A 23,985-nucleotide genomic window follows, 5' to 3' on the forward strand; every position below is an offset into this window, starting at 1 on the left:
AAAGTGCAGACCCTTTGACTAGACCTTGCAGAACATTTTGCTGCAGCTACATTTGGATGTAGCTGCAGCATCCAAATGTAGCTGCATTTGACTGACATTACATTACAAATTTTGCCTGTTCTTTTCTGCAACAAGCCCTGTCAGCTTTGGACTTTAACTAGAAAACTGCTGGACCTGGCTGCTGATTGTCTCCATGTTCTCTTTCCTGGCCCTTCTACAGTAAAGCGTGATGCTGCCACCACCATGTTGTTTTTCATTTTGATCTTGTGAGACCAGAGGAACCACCTCCTTCCTCATATTTGTTGTCGCCCGCATTCTGTAACTCGTGGCAAACTGCAGATGGGACTTTCTGAAGGCTTTGGTCTGATTCTCTCCACTCCTCCAGACTGACGGTCATCCTGTCAGCAGGTCAACTCACCTGCCTGCACAAACCAAACAGCCGCTTTGCTCTCAGGCCAGCCAGAAAGATACTGTTTAGAATCACAAATGTCACAAGACTTGGAAAAAAAAATACTTCTTATAATTTTAAATAGACATCTATTTTAGGAAATTTGTTGTAATCTATAAAGAACAACTATCTTATCTGTACTTTTAGGGTTTAAAATAAAGATAAACATACAATTCAATTGTATGTTTGAAATTCAATGCAAATATTGCAGGAAAAAAACTGTTAAAACCTGCAGTTGTCATTACATTAATATTTAATACAGGAGCTGGCTCCTGTTGTTTTTTAGCTATAGTGACTAAGAGTCATTGTAGAAGGTCCAAAAAGCCAGCTGTGGCTCCAGAAGATGCTAGAGCAGGGTCCAGCCACAGCCCTGAACTCTGCCAGGGTCTTCACAGAACAGAAGAAATTAGATTAAACACAAACAGATGATTTTTAATAATTAGGGGACTTCTCAGGGCAAAACACGCAAGAATCTTTGTAAAAAGTAAAAAAAAAAAAAGAGTTGGGAAACCATCAATTTCCCCTCCACATCACAGTTACACATTACTTTGTCTTTCTCCATCACATAAAATTCAAGTAAAGTACATTAAAAGGTTGTAGCTGCAACAACAAAGAGTTGGAATACTTTGCTAAGGCAAAGCAGAGGGGGCAAAAATAACTAATGTTGGTGAATCTGTGTAGGATCAGAGCGATTGTGACAACATGTTCTTTTCAGCCATCAACTTTAATGCAATCCAAGATAAATTTACTGCTGACTGGATAAAAATAGCAAAGAGGGAAGGGAAAAAAAGGCAGTTGAAGCTGAAGACCCTCTGAGGCTGTAAAAAGAGAAAACCAGAACTTATTAGTGCCTGTAGCTCAGAGGAGAGGGACAAAGCTTTTCCAAACACACACACGCACATGCATGCACACACACACACACACATACACATACACACACATAGGGTCACGAGACAATGGCCGCATGAGTCAGGCCTATTCAGGTTTCTCATTGCTAGAGCTGTACAGTAGTTTAGCTTTGAGGCTAAAAATAAGCCCAGTGAATAGAGGCGTTCCCCTCTGACCGCTGACACACGGGCAACGAGGGGCAGAGGGTGGAGGTGAGGGGTGGGGCGGGCTGCAGAGACATCAGTCTGCAGAAGACAGCGGGCCTCTGTTGGAGGAACTGGGTCAGAACCAGGGAGCCACAGAGGAATGTGGGTGAAGACCGTAGCTGCAGAATCTGGTTGCAGGAAGCGTTTGCTACAGTTTAATTAGATGTGCAAAGTTCAAAATGCAGAAACATGATGGAAGGTATAAAACTTTGCATAAGCACCACTTTGTTTTTTTTCTTCTCGTTTTGTTGAAAATACTCTCTCAACATTTCTGTGGAAGCTGCCTCTCTGCAGAGTTCAGACAGTTTCGGTATGAAGGCCGGGAATTGAAATACTTCTAGAGAAATACGACAGTCGTTCCAGAAATACCAGGATTTGTTGACTGAGACGACATACGGAAGCTGACAAGAGAAAAACACACATGCACGTGCGCACATGCACACACACACACACACACACACACACACACTGCTTTCCTGTTAGTCAGAGGAGCGGTCACAGAGGAGGAAGTAGGTGAGATACTGGAGACGGTGGATTATTAGCTTACCACAACATGCACACACAACAACGCATAAAATCCAGTTCACACACACCCAACATCATCCAGCATCTGATTGGAGGAGGGATTGCATTGATGTGGGGCACAGAATACGGCTTGACCTGGTTGTAAGTGTAACCTCACACCTGAGGAGCCAGAGGGGGGAGCAGAGGAAAGGGGGAGGATTGTATAATAAGCAGCGCATGGTTCAGGGAACATAAACACTTGGGATGGAAAATTAGAGCAAACATGTTTGTGTGCCTGACCTTGTTGGCTCTCCCACCTGTTTGAACACAGTGACCTGCGACTGATCGCTGCCTCACCACCATTTTAATCATAGATCAGGGCGGAAACGTTTCAGCCCTGATGGAGCTCTGAAGACACGGAGCGGCCAGAACAGAAACCTGTCTGAGTACTGAAAGCTTTGAACGTCACTTCCTGCAAAGCAGCTCAAGGTCAATTCAGTCAGGTTGGATGGAGGTCATGACTGGACAGTCATTTCTGATCCTACCTCAGATTCTCCATTGGGTTCAGTTCTAGGCTTGAACTAGACCGTACTGAGCCATCCCATCGCATCTCTCGCTGTACATTTAGGAAAGGTGAGCCTTTGCTTTAGTCCTTTGCTGCCTCTAACGGTTTGTTTTTTTATTTTTTGATATCTATATATTTTTCATGCTAACAACAAGCATCTCCAGAGCATGCTGCCGTCTCCATCGTGTTTCACTTTGAAAACCAGGAACACACACAGATAAACGTTACATACCCTTTTCCCTCTGAACAGGAAAGTGCCCTTCTGAAATCTATTTGCCCAAGACAGCTCATGGCGATTAATATGAAAAGCAAGATAATGAGGCAGCAATTTTCGACAGCTTGATCAAAGCATTTAAAAGTGTGTAGTAGTTTCCAGAGGTGGGCAGAGAACCCAACAATGGTACTCAAGTAAGAGTAGAACTACTTCAACTTGTTTTTACTCAAGTAAAAAAAATTAGTCTTCCAAGAAATTACTCAAGTAAATGTAAAAACTGTTTGCCGAAAAGGCAATTTGAGTACTGAGTCACTGATCAAAACATCAATTATTAAACCAAAATATAAAGTTATGTAAAGTTATATGGACATGTAGATATTTTAAAGACCAAAAAAATCAGGTAAAAGAAAAAAAAATCTAAATCTGTTTCTTTCAAAATAAAACTGCTGAAACTTTAACAAGTGTCTGTGCATGGCGAATGTTTGGTAAAAGCAAGTTTGGTCTTCCTTCAGTGAACTTAGCCACAGTGGGCAGAGAATCTAGAGATTTGACCCAAGTGAGAGCAGCAACACTTCATAAAAATTTTACTCAAGTAAACGTAAAAAGTACAGCCTGGCAAAAAAATACTCCCAAAAGTTCATGTTTTTCACTTGAGACTTTACTCAAGTAAATGTAACGGAGTAGTTACTTTACAACTCTGGTAGTTTCATATTAGCGCATCGTCAGGTTTTTTAAAGACCAATTAGACTCAGTATCTTTTCTCCTTTATCTTGTGAGATTTGCTTCTGCATGCTGGATATCAGCGTCTTGATTTAAATCCCGTCTGATGATGACTGATTCATATCTTATTATTGCCTGAAGTTGCACAACGTGTCAACTTCGGCTTTTGGAGAAATTACAATAGATGCACTTCTCGAGACGATCTGGGGAGTTTCCTGACCACAGGTCCCATGCTTCAATCTTTGAGCCACTTTTATCCCTGAAGCCTTGTGACATGGCGCTCCATCATCCTAGAAAACTCACTGGACTGTACCTGGATTGTTGAAAGCAGTTGGACACGTTATGCTGCTAAAACAGAAAGTTTTCAGAAGGTTTTTGTCTCTCCCAAACCTTTGGCTATGATTTTTCCGCTGTGTTGATTTCAGACAAACCAGTTCAACAGAAATGTCTTCCACTGGGATGTTACTTAAAAAACAAACAAACAAAAAAACAGTTGTCACACTTATATGGTCATACATTTGCTTCAAACACTAAAGAAGAATTATGTTAATCAAAAACAAAAATGAAGACACATGACTAGATGAAATTAACTGGGTTATTAAAAAAATCATAAAATAACTGAATCAGTCAGTACTGTCCAGGAAAGTAGATGATGGAATACCAAGAGAGCATGTGCAACAATATATGGACAGAGAATGATGGAAGACAATGTATTTATGGTCTACAGTGCCGTTAAGAGGTCTTGGTCCACATAGATAATTTCTTTTCCTCTTTTGTCTAACTTGAATTGTTCATATTATAAAAAAATACTTTAGTATAAGATAAAGATATCCTAAAAAGTCAAAATGTGCTTTTAGAAGCTCTCCAAACTTTTAGTGTGTCACGGTGGGCAGCAACAACAGCCATCAGTATTTACAAAAACTACCAACGGGTCTTTTACGTTCCTGTGGTGAAAGTCTGCTCAGCGGTTCTTTACAAGATTCTTTTAATTCAATCACTTTGGAAGATTTTCTAATGGCCTCGTTAGACTCATCCCACAGTATCTCCACTGAACTATTGTCCTTTTTTTGTCTAGACTCCTCCAAAATCTCATCTTTTTTTAAAGCCAATTAGAAGTAAACTTGTTATGGTGATGATTAACTTGCCACATAATTACATCAACTTCAACAACTTGAGCTTAAGATCGTGAAGAGATGAGCAGATTTTCTTTTTCTCCAAAATTCTTCACACAAGAAGTACTTTCCAAAAAGTTCAACTCACAGAATATTTATCCAAAGGTCTTTGGGAAAATGTGAGACGGGTCTTTGAGAGCGTCTTGGTCAGAAGCAGTGTTTGCCTTTTTGAATTGGAACTCTCCCACACGCTATCTTTGCCCAGACTCTCTTAGTTATTGTTAAATCATGAACTCTGACCTTAGCTGAGGAGAGTGAGGCCTGCATTGGTGTAGATGTCGTTCTGACCTCCTGGATGGGTTGTTGATAAGAAACCTGGAAAAGTTCACCACTGTTCCATGTTTTGTCTTGCCTTAGGAAGATCGATGACTTTGCTTGGATTAGGACATGATGTGTTGCTCTCTGAGATCTTTCAGCCAACTTCAGCTTTTCAAACAAGTTTAACTCAAAATTTACCAGTTGATTTTTCCAGTAGGGCCAGGTTGTTTTGGATAGATTTTACCCTGAATATCAAATTTCTGTTTTCTCCCCCATTATCTTTGTCTGATTTTAAAACTTGATGACATGAATCGTTTAAGCATGACAAAAAAAAAGAAAAAGAAAAAAATCCAAAACAGGAGAAATCCTTAATGGGGCAAATACTTCTTCACCATTTATTGACACAAATAAGCAATAATTCATTACACTTTGAAAAGCAAACTACTCACTTAAAGCCTTCATTATTCACAGTATTAGCCTAAAGCACTTATGTAACAAAAAAAAAAATGCAGCTCTCAGAGTTGAAGCTTCCTGGCTTCAGGAATAAGACTCTGGCAAAAGTAAAACTGTAACAGCAAACAAATTAAAGATTAATTGAAACAGTTAAGGAGATTAAGAGCACAGAATGTCTGTAAGTATAACGGTCATCTTAAATCCAGCTTTCACAGTCCAGTAACCCACTAGTGAAGGGATCACAAAGGAGATTTAAAATGTATAAAACAAAAGAAAGGTGCCAAAATAACAGCAAAATAACTCCCATAAATAGGAATATGCCCCTGGAAACAAATATCAGAACCACAGTTTTTATTCCAAATACCCAGCAGGGTTGTGTTTTACTTTAGGACATAACAAATAGTAAAAGAAAAAACAAAATGAAGGAGTTTTTTCTGTTTGCCCTTTTTCTCTCTGAGCTGATAACAAGAGTAGTTTTATTCAGCCTCAGTGAGATGTTTGAAATACTGTCAGAGAGAAGTCCAGCTGTATTTTCTAAAGACATTTTCAGTAAATTAGAATATTTTTCCCAATGCGCCTCGCTTTGTCAGATTAAAAGTAGCTTTTGAAAATAAGCAGTACTAAACCTACTTTTCCTTGCTGTTTTTGCAGATATATTTTTTATCTGTCTGATGTAATATTTTAATTTTAAATGTCTTGCTTTCATTAGCTGCAAGTGGAAAATCATAATTAAACAGTTGTCTGAGTGTAGTTAATCTTTATAATGTTTTACTTAAAGATGAAGTTCCTGAAATAAATGGGCTTTTATTCCAATTGCAGTACTTCTGAATCCAGTGGTATATTGATATGCGGCTGTGCTTCTTTTAGGCTTTCAGCAGAAAAGCAGAAGGCTGAGCGTATTCCAGGAAATCTGCTCTTTTATCCATTTGACGATTCAACATCTGCCCATCGTAGAAGATGTTGGGTTGGGAAATGTTTTTTTTCTTCTTTTTATAAATCTGTAAACTAAGGAATGAATCCACATTCTCTATGGAACACACATGGACACTGCTGTTTGGAGCGACCTATAAATGGACAACACCAAGCATCATCTCTACTTGTGATTGTTAGTCCATGGCTGCCTGAGGCAACAGCTGGCCATCACCAGCAACAGAGCTTCACCGTCTCCATTTGTCATGTAGTAATGGGCAGCAGCCTGTTGGTCCACTGACAGGACGTCATCATCTTGAATGGTCCTTATCACTAGAGCACAAACTCCCTCCTTCCTCAAGCAGGCATGATGAAATTAAGAGGTAAAGGCTTTTCTATCCGATTGACCCAAAGAGTTAAGGGTCTTGTTTAGGTATGATATGGTAATTATTCATCAGGCGTTTGCTGCCACAGAGGAAATGTGAAGCCACCACTGGGCTAACACGCAAATTATACCTAGACCTGAAAATTTCAGACTTCTGCCTGTTCTTTGGTTTTATTTTTATTTAAAAGGTACCATATTTTCCAGACTGTAAGTTACCCCGTAGTATATGGTTGACTTTGTCCATGTTGATGAAAGGTTCCAGTTGCTTTTTAACAAACTCATGAAACCGGTGGACTTTGGTTTGGTAGTCTGCTGGCAGTTTCTGACGCACCGATGTTCGTGCCATAAATCAGGTGGTCAGAAATGACTCCACCAATGTTCTGACGATCCGTGCTACCTCGTCAGATTATCCTAACATAGGCGGTGAAGTGTGGTGCGGAGCAGAGACGCCTGGAGAGAGGCGGTTATGTTCAACAAAGCTGTTGCACCAAGAAGACCGGCCTGCAAAGTCATATGTTCATCTCCTTGGCAACATTCAGGACACAGAGATGTAACTACACCATTCACAACACATTGTTGAGGCAACACACTCGTTCCTCCAGGTCTGGTCACCTTCCCTTCCTCACAGCTGCAAACTGTGTTGTTTAATCCTTGGTTCATCTCCGTCAGTATGAATTAACATTCAATGCATCAGTCAAAAAATACAAGAAGAGAAATAAAAGAGAAAAAAAATCATACACAAGTCACACTAGGCTATAAGATGCAGAATCAGACAAACTATGAAAATCTGGGGGGAAAAAATTGTAAATGTGAAAAAAAAAAGTCAACCACCACCGAGGCTTTTAGGCAAGTGTGTTCAAACTACTAACAGCCATGTTACATAAGAATCTAGAAAAGCAACAGTTTGGGTATTCAGCTACAAAACGGTGCAGGGCTTCTTTTCTTTGAAGGGGTTCTCTGAGGTTGGGATGCCCATCAGGAGAGGGTCGTTCTTGGCATGCTCTCCACAGTAGCGCATCAGGTCTGATGAAGCCTTGGACACCTGCAAAAACACACCAATCAATCCACACCGGCTTAAAAAAAACATTCATACTGAGTCTTTTCATATTTTATTACATTCCAACTCTAAAGTTGCTTTTTGGGACTTTATTTGACCAACCCAATACAAAGTAGAGCATAAGTATGAAGTAGGAAGAAGAGGACATGGAATACAAACAAATCCTAAACATTTCTGATTGTTATGTGTAGGAAAAAACAAAGACACCTGGTGTCCTAAGTGGATAGAGCAGATATGTGTGACTAATTCCCAATATGGACCCACTTTTATCCTGTCGATGCGAGCTTCCCTCCTCAGCTGCTGCACCGTCCGCCTGGCCTGCGCAACGCTACTGGAGCTCGGCGTTTTGGAAGACATCTCTGCTTTCAGATGACAACTCTGCTCGAACCTGTAGTACAGAGAGAGATATACTTGTTAACTGGACATTAATTAGACAAGGCGTACAGATGATATTTACACGGGGTAAGCCAACAAAGCCACGGCAGAATTAGGCTGTTTAAACATTGACTGACAACATGATGTTCCTGGGGGGATTAAAGACGCAACAAAAGGTCAAACTGCTGAAAAAATAAATGCAGCCGTGGCTCCAGGTGCTTTATTAGAAAGACAATAAAAGCAGCAACTAGGCCAGCAAAGTATTATTTGATACTATAATCAACGTTATCTTCTAGCAAAGAACCTCATTTAGAAACCAAGGTCGTCTTCTTTGCATTGCTTGACAGCTATTTGCCATTCGTCCCATGTGCAGAGTGTCTGTTCAGCTAAAGTTACAATATCAGTCTCTGGTGTAAACAAGAGCAGCTCGTAAGAAACAACAGTAAACATGATGCTGAGAGCAGGAGTCTGGTTTTGGTGAACAGATTTATATAAAACAAATGAAAAGAAGTTGATTAGAAACGAAACGTACCACAGGTTTGTTCTTCTGCAATAAAATAAGTGTTTCATACAGAGAGAAACAGACAAATAATACATATAACAATAAAACACTACATGGTCAGTACGTGTACAGTGGTTCATCAAGTCCAGACGACAGCAAATTCATTCACCCATTCACACACTGATGAATAAAAAGTCTGTGTCATGAATATGAGACATAAAGCTGCTCATTTGCAGAAGCGGAATGGACTTTTTTAACTCACTGCCTGTCCAACTTCTGAGAAATGACTGTTGACTTAATGTTGAATTGACTCAATATGCGTAGAAGCTCTGACCCAACCTAACAGACTCCTGTTTCACAATTCCCACTTCCAGGATGCAATGGTTTGTCTTTACCGGCTCATTACGTCACTGCCTGTACCGCTAGCAGCAGAAGAGGCTGCACAGTTGCTTGATTCAACCCGTCACTCCGGTCAACTGCAGAGCAGAACTCAGAGTGGAAACAGAGCTTGAGTAAAAGTCTGATGTCTCCAGGCTGAAGGGCCTTACCTATCTGGCGGCCGAGCAACTGCTTCTTGGAACAAGTGAGACGATGCAAAGTTGTTCCTTTGCATTAACCTCTAAGGGAACAACTTTGAAGGCTAATGCAAGAGGAACAGAACAAAGTGCTTTTACTGTTACAGTGGGACATGGTGCACAGTTAAGCAATGGATTAGAAACCCAGAGTGGCTCAGTTCTGATCACTTGAAGCTCTTGTTCTTGGAACAAATGAAGAAAACTGCGGGATGCAGTGTGGTGACATGTGGTGCTCGCTTTGTGCTCTGATGCCGGATGTGATGGAGGAGTGGGGGGCCCGAGGGGGCGACCGGCTGAAATGCAAGTCAGATGAAACATGGGAAACTGCAGGGCCAACTACAGAGAGGAGACGAGACCACGCATCCCTCTAATCCCAACTCCTCTCCCCTCACCCACTGCCCTTCCGCTTCCTCCACAGGAAACTGGATCGCCAGTCACCCTGCAAAGCATAAATGATTAAATATGGGGTGGTGGCTTTAAAAATAGAAGCTTCCCACAGATGAGTTACCAGGGAAACAGAGAAATGAGTTCTCCTGCAGCTATAAATAGCGGGTAGTAGTTTTAAAGCACGCCTTTAGGTCGAGCATCCCAGCATTTTAAAATCACAGGCAATGTTACACTTGTTCAAAGTGCACACACTCGCTCAGTGTATTGTTGTGCGTTTTGCCTTCTTGACCTTTGGACTCATTGTTCGATGGCGTGCCTCTCGTGTCAACACAGCTGTAGGGTTTTAACACACAGCAGCAGCAGCAGCAGCAGCTAGGCGTGAGCGGCTGCGAGAGGGAGAGCTGCGTCAGAGCAGGGCCTCCATCCACACTGCGTGACGCCGGCTGCTAACACACACATGCACACACACACCAGAAAGTTCTACAACTAACCCCGGCACTGTGGGATCACCTCTGACATTAATCCTTTTTTTTTTTTTTTTCACAAGATGATGTGTGCAAACAAATGTGCTCTGGAAAATTGATTAAGTCATCTGTGGGGCTATGCCCTCTATGTTTAGAAGGTAGAATAGCAAAGGATATTGATAAATATAGCAGCAGTAGCAGCAATGTTTTCCAGATGTTGTACTTTTGGAAACACCATCCTGCCTCGTTGAGACTTTTCCCCATTTCAAAAGGCTTCATTCAGAGAAACAAATCAGCAACATCCTGTTACAAAGCTCAGCAGAAAGTGTAAAAATCCATTATCGTCTGCAAACTAGCTAGATGGAAAGCCAGCTAGCTTAATTAGCCGCAACAGGTCTACAGCTAATGAGACTGGCTGTTGTAGAACAGGAGCATATGTGCTGGACCACAGAGGTCACCTCCAAAGAAAATCTGGCAGCAATCGTCACTTTGCATCAAGTCAGTCCGTGTGTATGATGAAATTGTTGCTAAAAATATCCCATCTGAAAGATCAGCTTCAGATAATGAGAGTGCATCTGTATCCATCCATACATCCATACATACATACCTGCTTATCCTTGCTGAGTTGTGGATGGGTTGGTGCCCATCTCCAGGAGGTTATTGTGAGGCATTGCTTACACTGTGGACTGGTCAAGAGTCCACAGTGTAAACTGTAAACCATGAAAACTTATAATTGAGGACAATCCAGAGTAACCAATTAACCTAACAGTCATGTTTTTGGCATATAGGAGGAAGTACACAAGAAGGACAATGAAGACTCCATGCAGAAAGACCCCAGACTGGGATTAGACCTTCTTGCTGCAAGGCAACAGCGCCACCAACTGTGGGACCCTGCAGTCCGACTGCATGTAGGGGAAACTAAATGAATCAAGGCCATGTGATATGAAGGGCAGCAAAGGAGTTACTTTGGGACAAAAACAGACCAAGAAATGAAGAAATGACATATTTTGTGGGAAGTACAATGACAGACTAGAACAAGCCTCACTTGCTTTAAATACAGAGCAGCAAAGACGTGTTTATGTTCCCCCGAGAGTCCCAAGGATCTTTGAAAATAAAATTGAATGCATCTACATTACACACATCTACATACATTATTACATTGACAATGACATCATAAAGCTGATTTTTACTGTAACTTGCTGTAATTCTTTGAAATCAAAAATAGTAGATGTAAAGTTTGTAGAGTTGCAGTAGACCAGGTCACATTGGACCCATCTGAAGGTGGAAGGAGCTCCAGCTTCCCTCCAGCCTAATCTAAAGAATTTCCTGCTTGCCTTTCATTTCATTGACCAATTTAAACAGATTTATTTTTTTTTATCAAGGTCTTTCCTTTAATGTCTGTTATGTTTCTTGAACAGCACAATCTTGTTGAACTGCACTATATAGATAACTATGAGTCAGTCAGAACTGACAGCAAAGCCGCTTTTATAAAAACACATGACAAAGAATAAGCAGCCTACATTCTCTGAATGTCGGGGACAGAACATTAGGATCAACATGATACATACCAAACATTACACCACAGTTTTACTGAGATTTTATTCTTAAACACTACAAGTTTAAACTTTGATCTAAACCATGTCATCGTAGCGTTAGCTGTGTCAAGGATTATTATCCTGACGGAAGGTGAATCCCCAACATGGGTCACTTTGTCATTTCTCTCATTAATAATAATTTGCCATATTCATTTTATCCACTTTGAGAGCAGTGGATAGAATGCTCTCAAAGTTGGCACAGGATCACAAACATAGCTGTGAACGCCGCAAAAACCCAGAATCTAACAAAGTATTTTATTGTCTTTTTGTTTTTAGTGTAGATGTCTGAAATTATAACTAACTGAGTCACTTTTTAAACAGCTTGTTAAGTCAATAATAATGATTATTAATTCCTTATTATTGCTGAAAAAGTTCCACTGACTTATTTCACTTATAATATTGGGACGAATGTCTTGTTATAAGTGAAATAACCTCCCAGTGGGAACAGAACCTTTTAAATCAATATAAAGAATCTACAGAAATTATTGACTTAAAACGAGCTCCTATATCTTGCTGCAAAAGTTAGCTGTAAGTTAGTTTTATCTTATTTCAAGTCCAGTAAAATTATTTGCACATGAAAACAGACAAACAATACTAGAAAAGTTTTGTGTTTTTGCAGCAAAAAATGATTGAATCTGTGATGGTTACGATGTAAGTGTGATTGAAACAATAACTTTATTTCTGAATTAGCTCTTCCTCTGAGTTTAGGATCAATATCAGCGTGTCTGGAACAATAGTGTTTGGTGCAAGTATGTAACCAAAAAAAAAAAAAAAAAAAAAAGTTCATTGATATTTTCCCTCTTTGAGTTATGAGCCACAGCAGAGGTCTGTAGGGTACTAAGTGTTCTTTTCTGGGCTGCAGCAACAGGAAGGGACCTTTGAAGGCTAATTACATTGACAGTGAACACTCCTCCCCTCAGGCCAGTCGTGCCTCATGTGCCTCATTGTCTACACTTAGTGAAAAGGTGAACAGGGTTTGCACACAGACCCAGCAGGACTGGTTGGTATATCACATGCAGCTAGCTAGTGAGGCCCTTCTGGCCGCAGGCACCACAGTGCCGTTCGGTCCTACTGAAACACACACCAATTAACACACACATCATCCTGATGCATTGCACTGTCCTGATTGTCGTCCCTGTGCATGATGCACAATATCTGTTTTGGGAATTAAAGAAAACACCTCAAATAATTCTGAAAAAAAGAAAAGAAAAAAAGAACAGAAGGTTCTGGCTGTTTCCTGAACGTTCCATGCTAAGCTATGCTGTCTCTATGGTTGCACCTTTCCATTTAACACTGTGTTTCTTTAAAAAACAAGAAAAAGATTTGGAATTGTTTTGACTGAAAGTGGTTCCTCCTCTAACACTTTGCTTGCCTGTGTTTCTGGGAGCCTCAGCCTGCACTGCAGCTGGACGTTGTGTCTCTGTTATATTAGTGCTACTTGAACATCCACTAATGTTTCTGTCTCACAGAAAGTCTCCCTGACAGATGGGGAACATGTTTTTGTAGGTTTTCTCATGCAGGAGTTTGATTGAAAAGGGAACATCTGCAGCACTTCAGACTTAAGGACACGTTGACTTTGTTTCTGCAACTTTCTGACACACAAGCCCAAGACGTAATATCTGTGGTCCAAAATAATTCCAGATGAATAAAAAGGGGATGTTTGAGTCACAGGTTTTCACAGAGCCTTGTAAAATTATTCGCATTTTTTGGAGTTCTCCACCTTTTGTTACATTAAAACCACCAACCTGAATATGTTTTATTGGTGTTTATCAGCATACTGATAAAAAGTACCATCTAACAATAAAGACAGCATTTTTTACTATTGCTTTAAGGACAGAAATTTGAAAAGTGGTGGGGGTGCTTTTGCATTGAGCCCCAATGACTCAGTAGCATTTAGAACCATGTTCTGCACGTCTTAAGGAATATTTATCTTCCATCTTTATTTGTCTGTTTTCTTTGCAACAGTTCAAAGTCAATGCAGTTGGATGGAGAGCATCAGCAAACATCAACATTCAAGTCTTAGTTTTTCTACCTAACATTTTGCATTTTAAGATGTATGATTGTTTCAGCAGACATTTGGCACCATAAAATTACACACAGTCGTGATGCACTGATTCCAGTTTTCTGACCTTTACGAAGCCTGACCTGCCGATTCAGATTTTGGTCGATATCAATTTTTTTTTTCTGAAAAGACATTAAATATAGCAGCAAAGTTGCTGAGTTAGTAACAGTGAGGTGACTGTTGCTAACTGTGACGTGAGCTGATGGACAGGTTCGATCCATTTGCATGATCTGACCTGAGATGAAAAGGTGTTCAGCTTCTATGCACCACAAATCTGGAACAAACTCATAGAAAACTGTAAAAACAGCTGAAACACTGAGTTGCTTTAGATTAACAACTGGAATATTGATCAATGTATTTGATGTATTTTTGCTTGTTGGTTTTGATGATGGCATCTGAAAAGATGTCATGTTTATTGCTTGTTCCATAATTGGTTACTGCATTATGTTTTATGGTGTGAAGCACTTTGAACCACCTGGTTGCTGAAATGCGTGACACAAACTTGTCTTGTTCATTATTTAGTGAAATCTGGAGGCAGTAGGACTTTATTTAGGGGTGTCAGAGCAATATGCATGCAACACCTTTTCAGGTTTCTGTTTGCAAAACATTTTTAAACATTTTCCTTACAAATCAAGTCAAATCCAACAAATCTGCACCTGTAATGTAGAAACATGTGAAGCAGTTTAAGGGTTATGAAGACTTTTACAAGTCACTTTATGTAGAAAGACAAAGGAATTAGATTCTTGGTGAAATTCACCAAAGTGACAACGCGTGATGGAGCAAAAAAACAATGAATCTTAAAAAGTGCATAAACACTAAAACACTAAAAGCATAAAGCTATTGAGTGCATTGACTTCCTTTATTCTGCACTATGTCTGCTAGGAAGCAGATTCTAAAAGCCAAAAGCAATTAAAAAAATCATTCAGTTTATTTAAAGGGAGCCAAGTTACAAATGTAAGGTAAGTTATAAAACAAAAATGTCCGATCTAAATCTTCGTCAATGCAGCGTCAGCTCTTTATTCTTTGTTCTTGCTTGTGCATATTTGCTTTCTGCAACAATTAAAGGTGATAAAGAAAAGCCTCTTACATGCACGTTCAGAAACTTGCATGTCAAAAGAGCCATTCTAAACATAAACACGATAAAACAACCAGTTTCTGTTGCAGCCGGGCGTGTTCTGCATATGCAGGCCGAGACTTCACAATCCTACAAGCCAAAGGAATGTCTGCAATGCTGTCAGCTGTGGTGACTCTGTCTGCATCCAGCGTGAATACTCGTGTGTAGTACATGTAAACACAAGACTCGCTGAAAGCATTGATAAAAAAAAAAAAAGAAGTAAGTCTTTGATCAGGGATGTTCCTTTGATGCAGCTTCAGGACTTTGTGCAGATGGTCTGTCTGCGTGCCAGCACACAGAGTCCTGAAGAGTTCAGGACAGCGGCTTTAATCCTGTGGTTTGTAACTCAGCACAGAGCTAAGTTCTGCTGCCTGAACAAATACTCTAGTATTTGACTCTACTCTATTAAAATCCTCATTCAATGAGAGAATCCACTCAGCCTGACTTGCAAATGTAGCACAAAAACATCAATTCATACACAAGTCAGTTGAACGAGCCGTACAGAATGAGCTGAAAGCTAAATGTTCTGATTGAAATGTTCAGCGACTGAGAGGTACAAAGTGTCTGTCAGGTTTTCGCACTAATCCCACTAGCATGCAGCAGCTGATAGGAAACTGATGCATGAACAAAAGTCCTGCAGCTGGTCCAAACCCTGCAGTGGTTTCATGCTTCATGAAGGAGAACTGAGTGTACCGAATATGAATTTGTTCCGAACATCTTGTGGGATCACGATAAATGGAAAATTTTTAAAACATCAGCCTAAATAACTGGAGAAAGTGTCAGAATCTTGCATCTCTGTAAATAACAGATACAGCTCTCCAGCACTAAAGTCATGAGATATTGCCCATATCTCGGCACACCAAGGACGCTAAGTTATATAACTGTAACCAGAAAAAAAAAACTGGGACAGCATGAAACAAACTTCTTTTAAATTGATTAAATTTGCACACATTCATCTTTTTGACCTTAACTCCAAAGGAAGTTGGGATGATAAAGATTGGTATTTTGTAGGGTTAACATTCACTTTCAGAATGCTCAGGAAGAAGACGAAGAGGGTTGGGGGTGCTTACTTTTTAACCTTCAGTGGTGCTATGTAGATGAAACTAAAGTTTACAAACACAGACTTCTAAAAAGTCCACTTTAGTCTCATTTAGACCGATTTAGATGAGCTTTTAACGCTTTGTAGCCAACGAAAAGGTTCCAACATGGAAATGAGGGTTGAAGTTGACCCACCCATATCATGTCTACAATCCGCTTATGGAGATATTGAGGGACTAGTAATGATTAGGAGGGGAAGACAGGACTGACAAACGAGTGTTCTGAAAAACACAAAGCAAAGCAGGTGCAGAGAGAGATCAGATGATTCTCCAGAGCCTTTCTGACGTGAGGAATGTGATGGCAAGCAGAGTCGGATGCCAATAATAACATTAATGGTACAAAATGACTTTTCAAATGTTTGTAGTGTAAATAAACCTCAAATAAACAGTTTTTGGTTTGCAGATAAATCATGAATAGATCCTTAAAGCTGCAGGATGTGACTTTTATAAAGAATATATATTTTTCCGTATTTGTTAAAACTGTCACCATGTCAGGACAGAGATAAACTGTGAGAAAATGGAGCTCCTCTTCTTTCTGTTAGTGCTAACTAGAAACAACCAATCAGAGCCTAGAGGCGGGTCTTGGCACTGTCAATGATGATTATGTACATGTTTTTCAGCCATATTGTTAACTTAAAACCAACCTTTTGCTAACTAAGCGAAACGTATCAGATGATGTAACAGGACAATGCAGAGAAACACAGAGCATTCTGTCTCCGCTTTCTAAAGTTGTGACTCAGAATCTTACAAAGGAGAAAGGTGTCTTTGTATCACAATCAGAAGGAATCCTCTCCTGTCTGGTTTGAAAAAAAAAAAAAAAACAGACAAGACACGGCGTTTGTCTGTTATCTACCAGCTACACAGCTAAACTGCTTGAACACAACACAAGTCGCACATGCATGCACGCACGCACACACACCCCCACACACACACACACACACACACACACACAAGCCATTCTCGGGACAGCGATCATTCTGCAGCGACCTCCACAAAGGACTCTGAGGCTTTGGCACATTTGAGAGGCATGGTGACAATGCAGACAGCCTATCAGCATTGTGCCACACTCACAACGGTTATTTGTGCATTGAATGGAACCGAGACAACTGGAATGGGAGTCCAGAGCTTTTACAAGTTTAACTGTGCCCTCATGAGCTCTAATCTGAACCCGCCTGATGCTATCTGGGAGTCAGACTGCCCAGTGAGGCGTGCAGCACGCCGAGACACACGGCTCCCGAAGAGAAACAAACACACTCTATTCTGAGTTGTGGAGGAGACGAGCTGTATGACTAATGCTGCAGCTTTCTAGTCTGTGCACAAACTTCATGGATTATGAGCTCCGATGGTGACAGATTGGTGAAGGCGTCCTGGGTGCTGTGGAAGACCCAATCGTGTGAAGTCAGTCGACATGAAAAGAAACACAGGAGGAATGTGCGTTTGAGCTGCAGACTAAATCAGGAGACGTGTATTCCTAAACCCTGAGTCACAAACTGAGACTTTCTCTCTGGGCCCCATGCTTGAGCGCGCGTCTTTCTCTCGCAGACAGCCCTGTAGAGGCACGCAGCATCCCGACTGAAGGTGAGGTCACCTACGGGACAGCCGAGTCTTCCTGGGCCGCCGTCCCACCTGGGCCCCACGTGCAGCAGAACAGGTTCCTTTGAGTGTGTGTACTCAGTCACAGTCATTCTATAGTTGAAAGCTCTGGGTAATGCGCTTCTGATTCCCACAGAAAGACCTTCATCTGAGACAATTAACACTCCCTGCAGAGATGCATACTGAACAATGTCCAGGGATTAGGGATTCCTTTGAAGTTTGTGCAACTTTTTTTCATTCATGCACTTGGAATTCGGTCAAAGCAAAGCAGCTGGAAAACCCCAAACCAGGTGGCCCCAGACTTTATGTACACATGGTAGATTTTCAGACTTGCACTGCCTCATGAGAGACATGCAAGTTCACCCAAAGAAAGTGGTGCAGCTAAACTGGATTTAAAGCTCGGTGTAAAGCCAACAAGATGTACCACAAGCTGACTCTATAAATACACAGATGTATGTGGGTGGGGGCAGTGCAAAAAGACATCAAGTGATGAAGAATGCTATCAAACCAAAGGACAACTTTTTTCCTAACTTAAAGGAAAGAGATTCAAAGAACAATTCACCAGAATCAGCTGTTGGTTCCTTGCCTTAGTTGGAGGCAAAGGAACCAATTTCTAGGTACCAGATTCTATGAAATCTAATGTAATTATTTCAGCTTTTTAGGTGAATGCACCATACCTACATCATTCACCCTCTTCCGTTTTTCTTGTTTCCTCAACACAGACTATTTCTTCACCACCAAGTCACTGAGTTCACCCCTATATGCCGCATAGAATTTCTCCCTCATCATTTCAGTTTATATCCACAGATCTGGTCTGATGACACTTCACTACAGTCCAGGTGGGGATGTATTTCAGCACCACACGGTTGCTGGTTTTGTTAGTCGCTTGTCCTCCGGGCTCTAAGCACTAACAGCAACACTCTTCAGTGTGAAAGTTGCTTCAGCTACCAGTGAGGCATCCAAAGTTAAGTCACTGGAAGCTGAAAGGCTTTAGAGAATCTGAAAAGGAAACAGTAGGCTGTCTGTTCCTCCAGGCTACTACTTTAAACAAGAGGTCAGAGTTCAGAGGATAACAATTATCTGAACTTATGGCATTGAAATTCCTCTGGTTTATTATGCTGTAGGGTATTCAATCACTGAGCATGTTGCTTAGCTGGAAATTTCACAGTTAAGTTAAGGTTCTACTAAGTCTAATGATAATTCTCAAAGAGAGTGATGTTTAAATTTAGTAATGCTAAACATGCTAATTGTGTCAAAGCTAAAACAAGTGTGATAAAAGTTTAAATGTGGGTTAGGCTTAGTCTTGGCTTTTTTTCCCCTTGTTTTCTATTAACCTGTGTGACGACCATGTTTGTTGAGTTAGAGACGTAACATCGATTCACATCACTGCAACTGTTCTTTCATAAAACACAGAGATGGCAAAGAGTCCTTCATCTGACCTTCAGGTGTTTTGTGAAAGGGGTTCAGGACACATGTCGCTTTTCCCATAATATGGAGGATTTAACAGCATTAGTAGAGTTTGAATGATATAATGAAACAACTCCGTAACTTTGGGATATTTTTGAGAAATTTTGTTAAAAATTATTGTTAAGGCAACCAATCAGCATTGGCAGGTCAGAGAATGGAAACATGATTAGAAATCTGGCAACATTTCTGATCGGTGCACCTGTAAAAGTAAGGGCTATGTATTCATCAAGAAAACGTGACAAAATGTATTGAAAGCCGTTTTGCTTATTTTAAAGACACGTCCATATAAGGAGCAACATTCAAGTCAGGAGAATTTTGCAGGAACTAATTTGGGATAGGCATCTGCAGGTTTATCTCTGTCTTTTCCCAGACTCTGTTATCTTCACTTTGGCTTTGGAAGCTCTTGCTGTCAACACCAAAGCTCCTCAGAAAACAATGAAGTCGTCTCAGCTCCAGTGGAATGGCACACGTGGAAGAGCCCTGAGGGAACGGCTGAGTGTAGCAGTTAATGAACCCTTAGTCAGACCCGTTTGTGCGGCGATCTGACGCTCTGCGAGCCGTCACGCTGGCTTTCCTTCACTTTGTCTTGACGCAAACAATTACTCTGAGACAACGGAGCCGCACAAAGTGGCTCCACAAGCAGGGAGCAGAAAATCAGCTTTTATGTCTTGGCGTCACAAGGTAAAGTGAGTGATACTTTACAGGAGCTTGTGTGTGTATGCGTGGGTGTGTGTGTGTGGCAGTGATTGTGAATGCTCACCAGGCAAGATGAGACATCCTACTTCCTGAGTGGGATACCAGAAAACGGGAACTTTTTTTTTTTTTTTTTTTTTACACAGTTGATATCACCGCGCATATACACCATGCTGTCTCCACCCTAACATGGGAGAAAAACTCCAACCACAAAAAACCACACACTCCAAGCAGCAGGCTGCATGCGCTCACATTCCCAACGGAGGGAGACGTGAGCAGGATGGAAGGAGAAAAAAAAAGCTGGGCCACTCTCTCCAACAAACGTCTACTTCCTGGAGCCTGGTGCAGTCCTAGATGTGACAACTGAGCTTTGTCTAGACAGAAACAAATGCTTTGCTCACCAGACAGGAATTCAGTGAGACCACAGCCCCTCCATTTCACACCACCTTTAGGCTGCTGCCCTCACATGGCTCACAACAAGCAAGTTACACTCACCATTGTCTCAATAATCCAGCATTTATACTCCCAGCCATCTGCACCTCCCTGTTATTCAGCAACACAACAGATAACAGTGAGCCTAATTAAACAGGATACACTATTTTTGGCTTACCTTGTGTCTGTCAGTGAGGGAAAACCTTCAGGTTTGCTTTCTTAACTGTTTTATTATTACACATATGACAGCTGACATATTCGTAATATTTTTAAAAACAGGAAGGGCTCTAATCTTGTCTCCACTTTCCTCTTTTGTTCACACCTCCAAACACACACATCTTAAAAGCTGATTGTCTGCAAGCCAAAAGTGGGGATCACAACTTATAGACTCGCTGGTAAACCTTTCCTCTCCAACCCTGGTTCCAGACATCTACAGTCCTGCAAGTTTTAGTCTGAATCAAGGCCTTTATTACCTTTGATGGCTTGCTGAAGAAGTTACTCAATCATTTAATTCAGTTGTGTTGGGGCAGGGATTCATCTAAAACCTGCAGGATGGTAGGTATACAGGACCAGGGTTGGAGACTTCTTCTCTATGATGTTGGAAGAGAAGTTCTGCCCAACAGTCTAACCAAAGTCAGAAGAGGCAGAGTGCACATACTGACATGGCCCAGTGCGGGGTTTTCGCCGCTCATAGTCCGGTTGGGGACCAAACCTGCAACATGTCTTACATTCTCAGTAGTTTGGTTCTTTTTCACATTGCACTGAGTCAAACCAACCAAGCCATTCTAAGAACCTGTTCCCCCATTTCGCATGAAGATGGCGCTGCACCAACAGCCACTTAAAGAAACAACACAAACCTCTGAAGAAGACACTGAGTGGAACCGTCAGATTTTTAGCTGTTGTAGGATTTCTCTTCCTCTTTGGCAAAAAAGCCCCACGTCATTTCTCCCTCTAGCACTAGACTCGCGTTTCTTTTGGTTGTATTTACCCAGAATGCCCTGCACTGTAGTCCGCTTCCTGGTTTTGGATTCACATATGCATTCAAACTGCATCAGAGTTCACTTTAGTCAAACAGAGACGTTGGTCTGTAGGGTCATCAGATTTTGGAGCATTAACTGGACTTTCTAGGCAAACAAAATAGAGTTGAATTAAAGCAGACTGAAGAAAACTGGTGTGAATGCACCGCATGTAGTAGTTTAACTGCCTTCAGTTCATAAAATGTTTCATTTCTGGTCTCTTGCCACAAACCAAAAAACTGAAGTATTTCCGTTTGTTGTTCATGGATAAAGATGGAGCAGGTGATGGAAGGCTAGATTGGAGACATGAATTGGTGTAAAATACTTTGGTGTAAAATACAAAACGGGAAGCTTGTAAGCTTCCCGTTTTGCAGACAGGTTTGTGTTCCACGTCTGGAACACAGACAGCTTTCAAGACTGTTTGTGTTCCAACTTCCACCCAACTTTGGATCCTGTTCTTTCAGGAAGTAGCTTCAACCACGAAGTCTCATTTCATGATGAACAAACAGCACCATGGAGACAAAGGAATATTACAGACAGATCAGGCATGAAGCTGAGGAGACGTTTAAACAGGGTTAGGTTCTAAAATGTAACCCTGGTTTTAAGATGGATGGATCTAAATGCAGGGAGGAATCCTGTTGACTGAGGCTTAACTTCCAGTTGACCACAAACACTAAACATTCTGTCAGAGCTATAATAGGGTTGGGACCGATCCACTTTTTTCACTTTTAATATCGATCCGATACAGAGAAACAGCTGGACTGACTTTAAACACAAACATATATGCACATGATGAAAAATACAGCTCACTTAAATACACCAACAGCTTCACAAGCTTGGTCGAACATGTAAAAATAACTTTAATTTGTTCAGTCAAAGACTGGTGAGCAGAACAGCCAATGTAGAATAAATAGCAAAGAAACTGAAAAACTGAAACTGACAAAAATTATAGGTTGACTATCTTGGTCAACCATGGAAAATAACCAGCAACAAGCCTTCGTTCAAATGGTTCACAAAGTGCAATTAGGAATTATAAAGACAATGTAAAAAAAATAATAAAGAAAAATGTCACTCAGAGCAAAAAGCATAGAATTACATTGAATAGATCTTATGGATCAGATTCATCGTCAATTATACTCGATCTAGGACGTTTTTCAACATCAGGACAGATACAGATGTTAATATCAGATCAGTGCATCTCTAAGCTGTAATGAACTGGATTAGATTTGTCATTCCTGGCCCAGTCAAAGTCCATCCCACCTGGGCTGTCTTGCAAAGAAGAATGTGCACAAATGTCAGTGTGTAGATGTGCAACGCTGATTGAGACCTGCCCAGAAGATTAGCTGCTGCAACGGCAGTGAAAGGCATTCCTAACAAAGCATTCACTCAGGAGGCTAGAGTAGAAAACCTGCATTGCACTTGTGAAATGAAAAGAAACCGCTGCAAGTGCAGCATGAAAAGAAAGATTCTGACTCATTTGATTCAAAATAGCAGAAGAATGAGATCACCCTTGTGTTTCTGTTGTTGTCGGGAAAGAAGTGGATCTAATCAGAACCCAGCAGGTCCGACATGAAGACGGTGGCTGCAGATAGACACGCTTGTTACTGCTGCCTTCTGATGGCTTATCTTGACGCACGGGACACAAACACCTACAGGGAAGAATGAAGGGAGCAGCTGGGGGTGGGAGGAAAAAGAGGCTTCCAACCTCAGCGACACCACCTCCACCTCCACCTCCCGTTCTCCTTCCTGTGAACTTTGGAGCACCCCGAGCTGAGTCAGCAATAAAGTCTGCATAATGAAGAAGCATAGGGGGGCACAGAGGCGTAAGAGAGACCCCCACTACTGATTACAGATTTTGCAAAGTCACCTGGTTGCCTTGAAGCCACCTGATCACCGGCTCCTGCTGGCGCCCTTTGGACAACCATGTTAGAACCATAAAGCATGCATACAGTAATAAAGCAGATAATGCTAATCAAAAAAGAATCCCAAACATCCAACACACCTCGAGCCAACTCCTTTAGTCACCGCATGCAGACAGGGAGGATTCCTAAATGTCACAGTGAATGCAGGTTCCTGTTTAAGGGGATTAATTGTATTCACAGCAACTTCAACTGACAACGCCGTTGCCTTTACAATAAACATATCAATGTGGGAAAACGAGATCTCCTGCCCTGATTCATTTTAATCTCACTGGTATTTACATGTGCACATAAATAAACAGTAATCAGCCAAAGTTGTTCGTAAGGTTACATTCCTATATAAATACAGCAAATAAGAGGTCAGTAATGACAAACTTCACCTTTTTTGGTGGAATGTAAAAGTAAACCTTGAAACTTTTGAATATTGTTAAAATCTTATTTTTGTAATTCATTTCATACTATAAAGCAAATAATCAATTAATCGCATTATCAATTAAAACTCAGTCATTTCCATTTTAATTTTTCCATTTTCTACTAAAAACTGGATGAAAAGTTTTCAGTCTGGTCCTTTTTTTTGAAGGACAATTTTAGAGACTTCATAATTCATTTGTATTTGTTGTTTTTGTCCTTTAGTTTATTTATTTTTGGACATAAATGTCTTCCAGTTCCAATGTTAAAAGTTTATTGATCTTTCAGAATGGGTTCTTGCATTATTTTGCCATTCGCCATTATATGACTTGCAAATGGTCTAAAAACAATAACGTTATTGTTTATCGCAAAAACTTCTGGGGCAATTTATCAACCTGGAAAACTTGTTAGCGTGACAAATATTACGAGCATTTCTTTCTTGTGATTTTGATGGTTATAGTGTACTGATAATCCAAAATTCGTTACATTTGGAAAAATAGATTATAA

General features: G+C 40.8%; 1 protein-coding gene across 3 annotated transcripts in view; it reads right to left on the reverse strand.

Moving 5' to 3' along the window:
* Positions 1-5,343: 5,343 nt before the first annotated feature.
* The window catches only part of gng12b (guanine nucleotide binding protein (G protein), gamma 12b), a 40,413-nt gene continuing 21,771 nt past the window's right edge, over positions 5,344-23,985 (reverse strand). For all 3 annotated transcript variants that reach the window (XM_015056599.1, XM_015056597.1, XM_015056598.1), the window contains 2 exons: positions 8,044-8,167; positions 5,344-7,764 (listed from right to left, as the gene is read on the reverse strand). In XM_015056599.1, coding sequence (XP_014912085.1) covers positions 7,639-7,764; positions 8,044-8,136 — 219 coding nt within the window. In that variant the 5' untranslated portion in view covers positions 8,137-8,167 and the 3' untranslated portion in view covers positions 5,344-7,638. The remainder of the gene's footprint in view (positions 7,765-8,043; positions 8,168-23,985) is intronic.

Source organism: Poecilia latipinna, unplaced genomic scaffold (genome assembly GCF_001443285.1).
Source record: "Poecilia latipinna isolate Pla-1442-1.1 unplaced genomic scaffold, P_latipinna-1.0 Scaffold1394, whole genome shotgun sequence".
Lineage (NCBI taxonomy): Eukaryota > Metazoa > Chordata > Actinopteri > Cyprinodontiformes > Poeciliidae > Poecilia > Poecilia latipinna.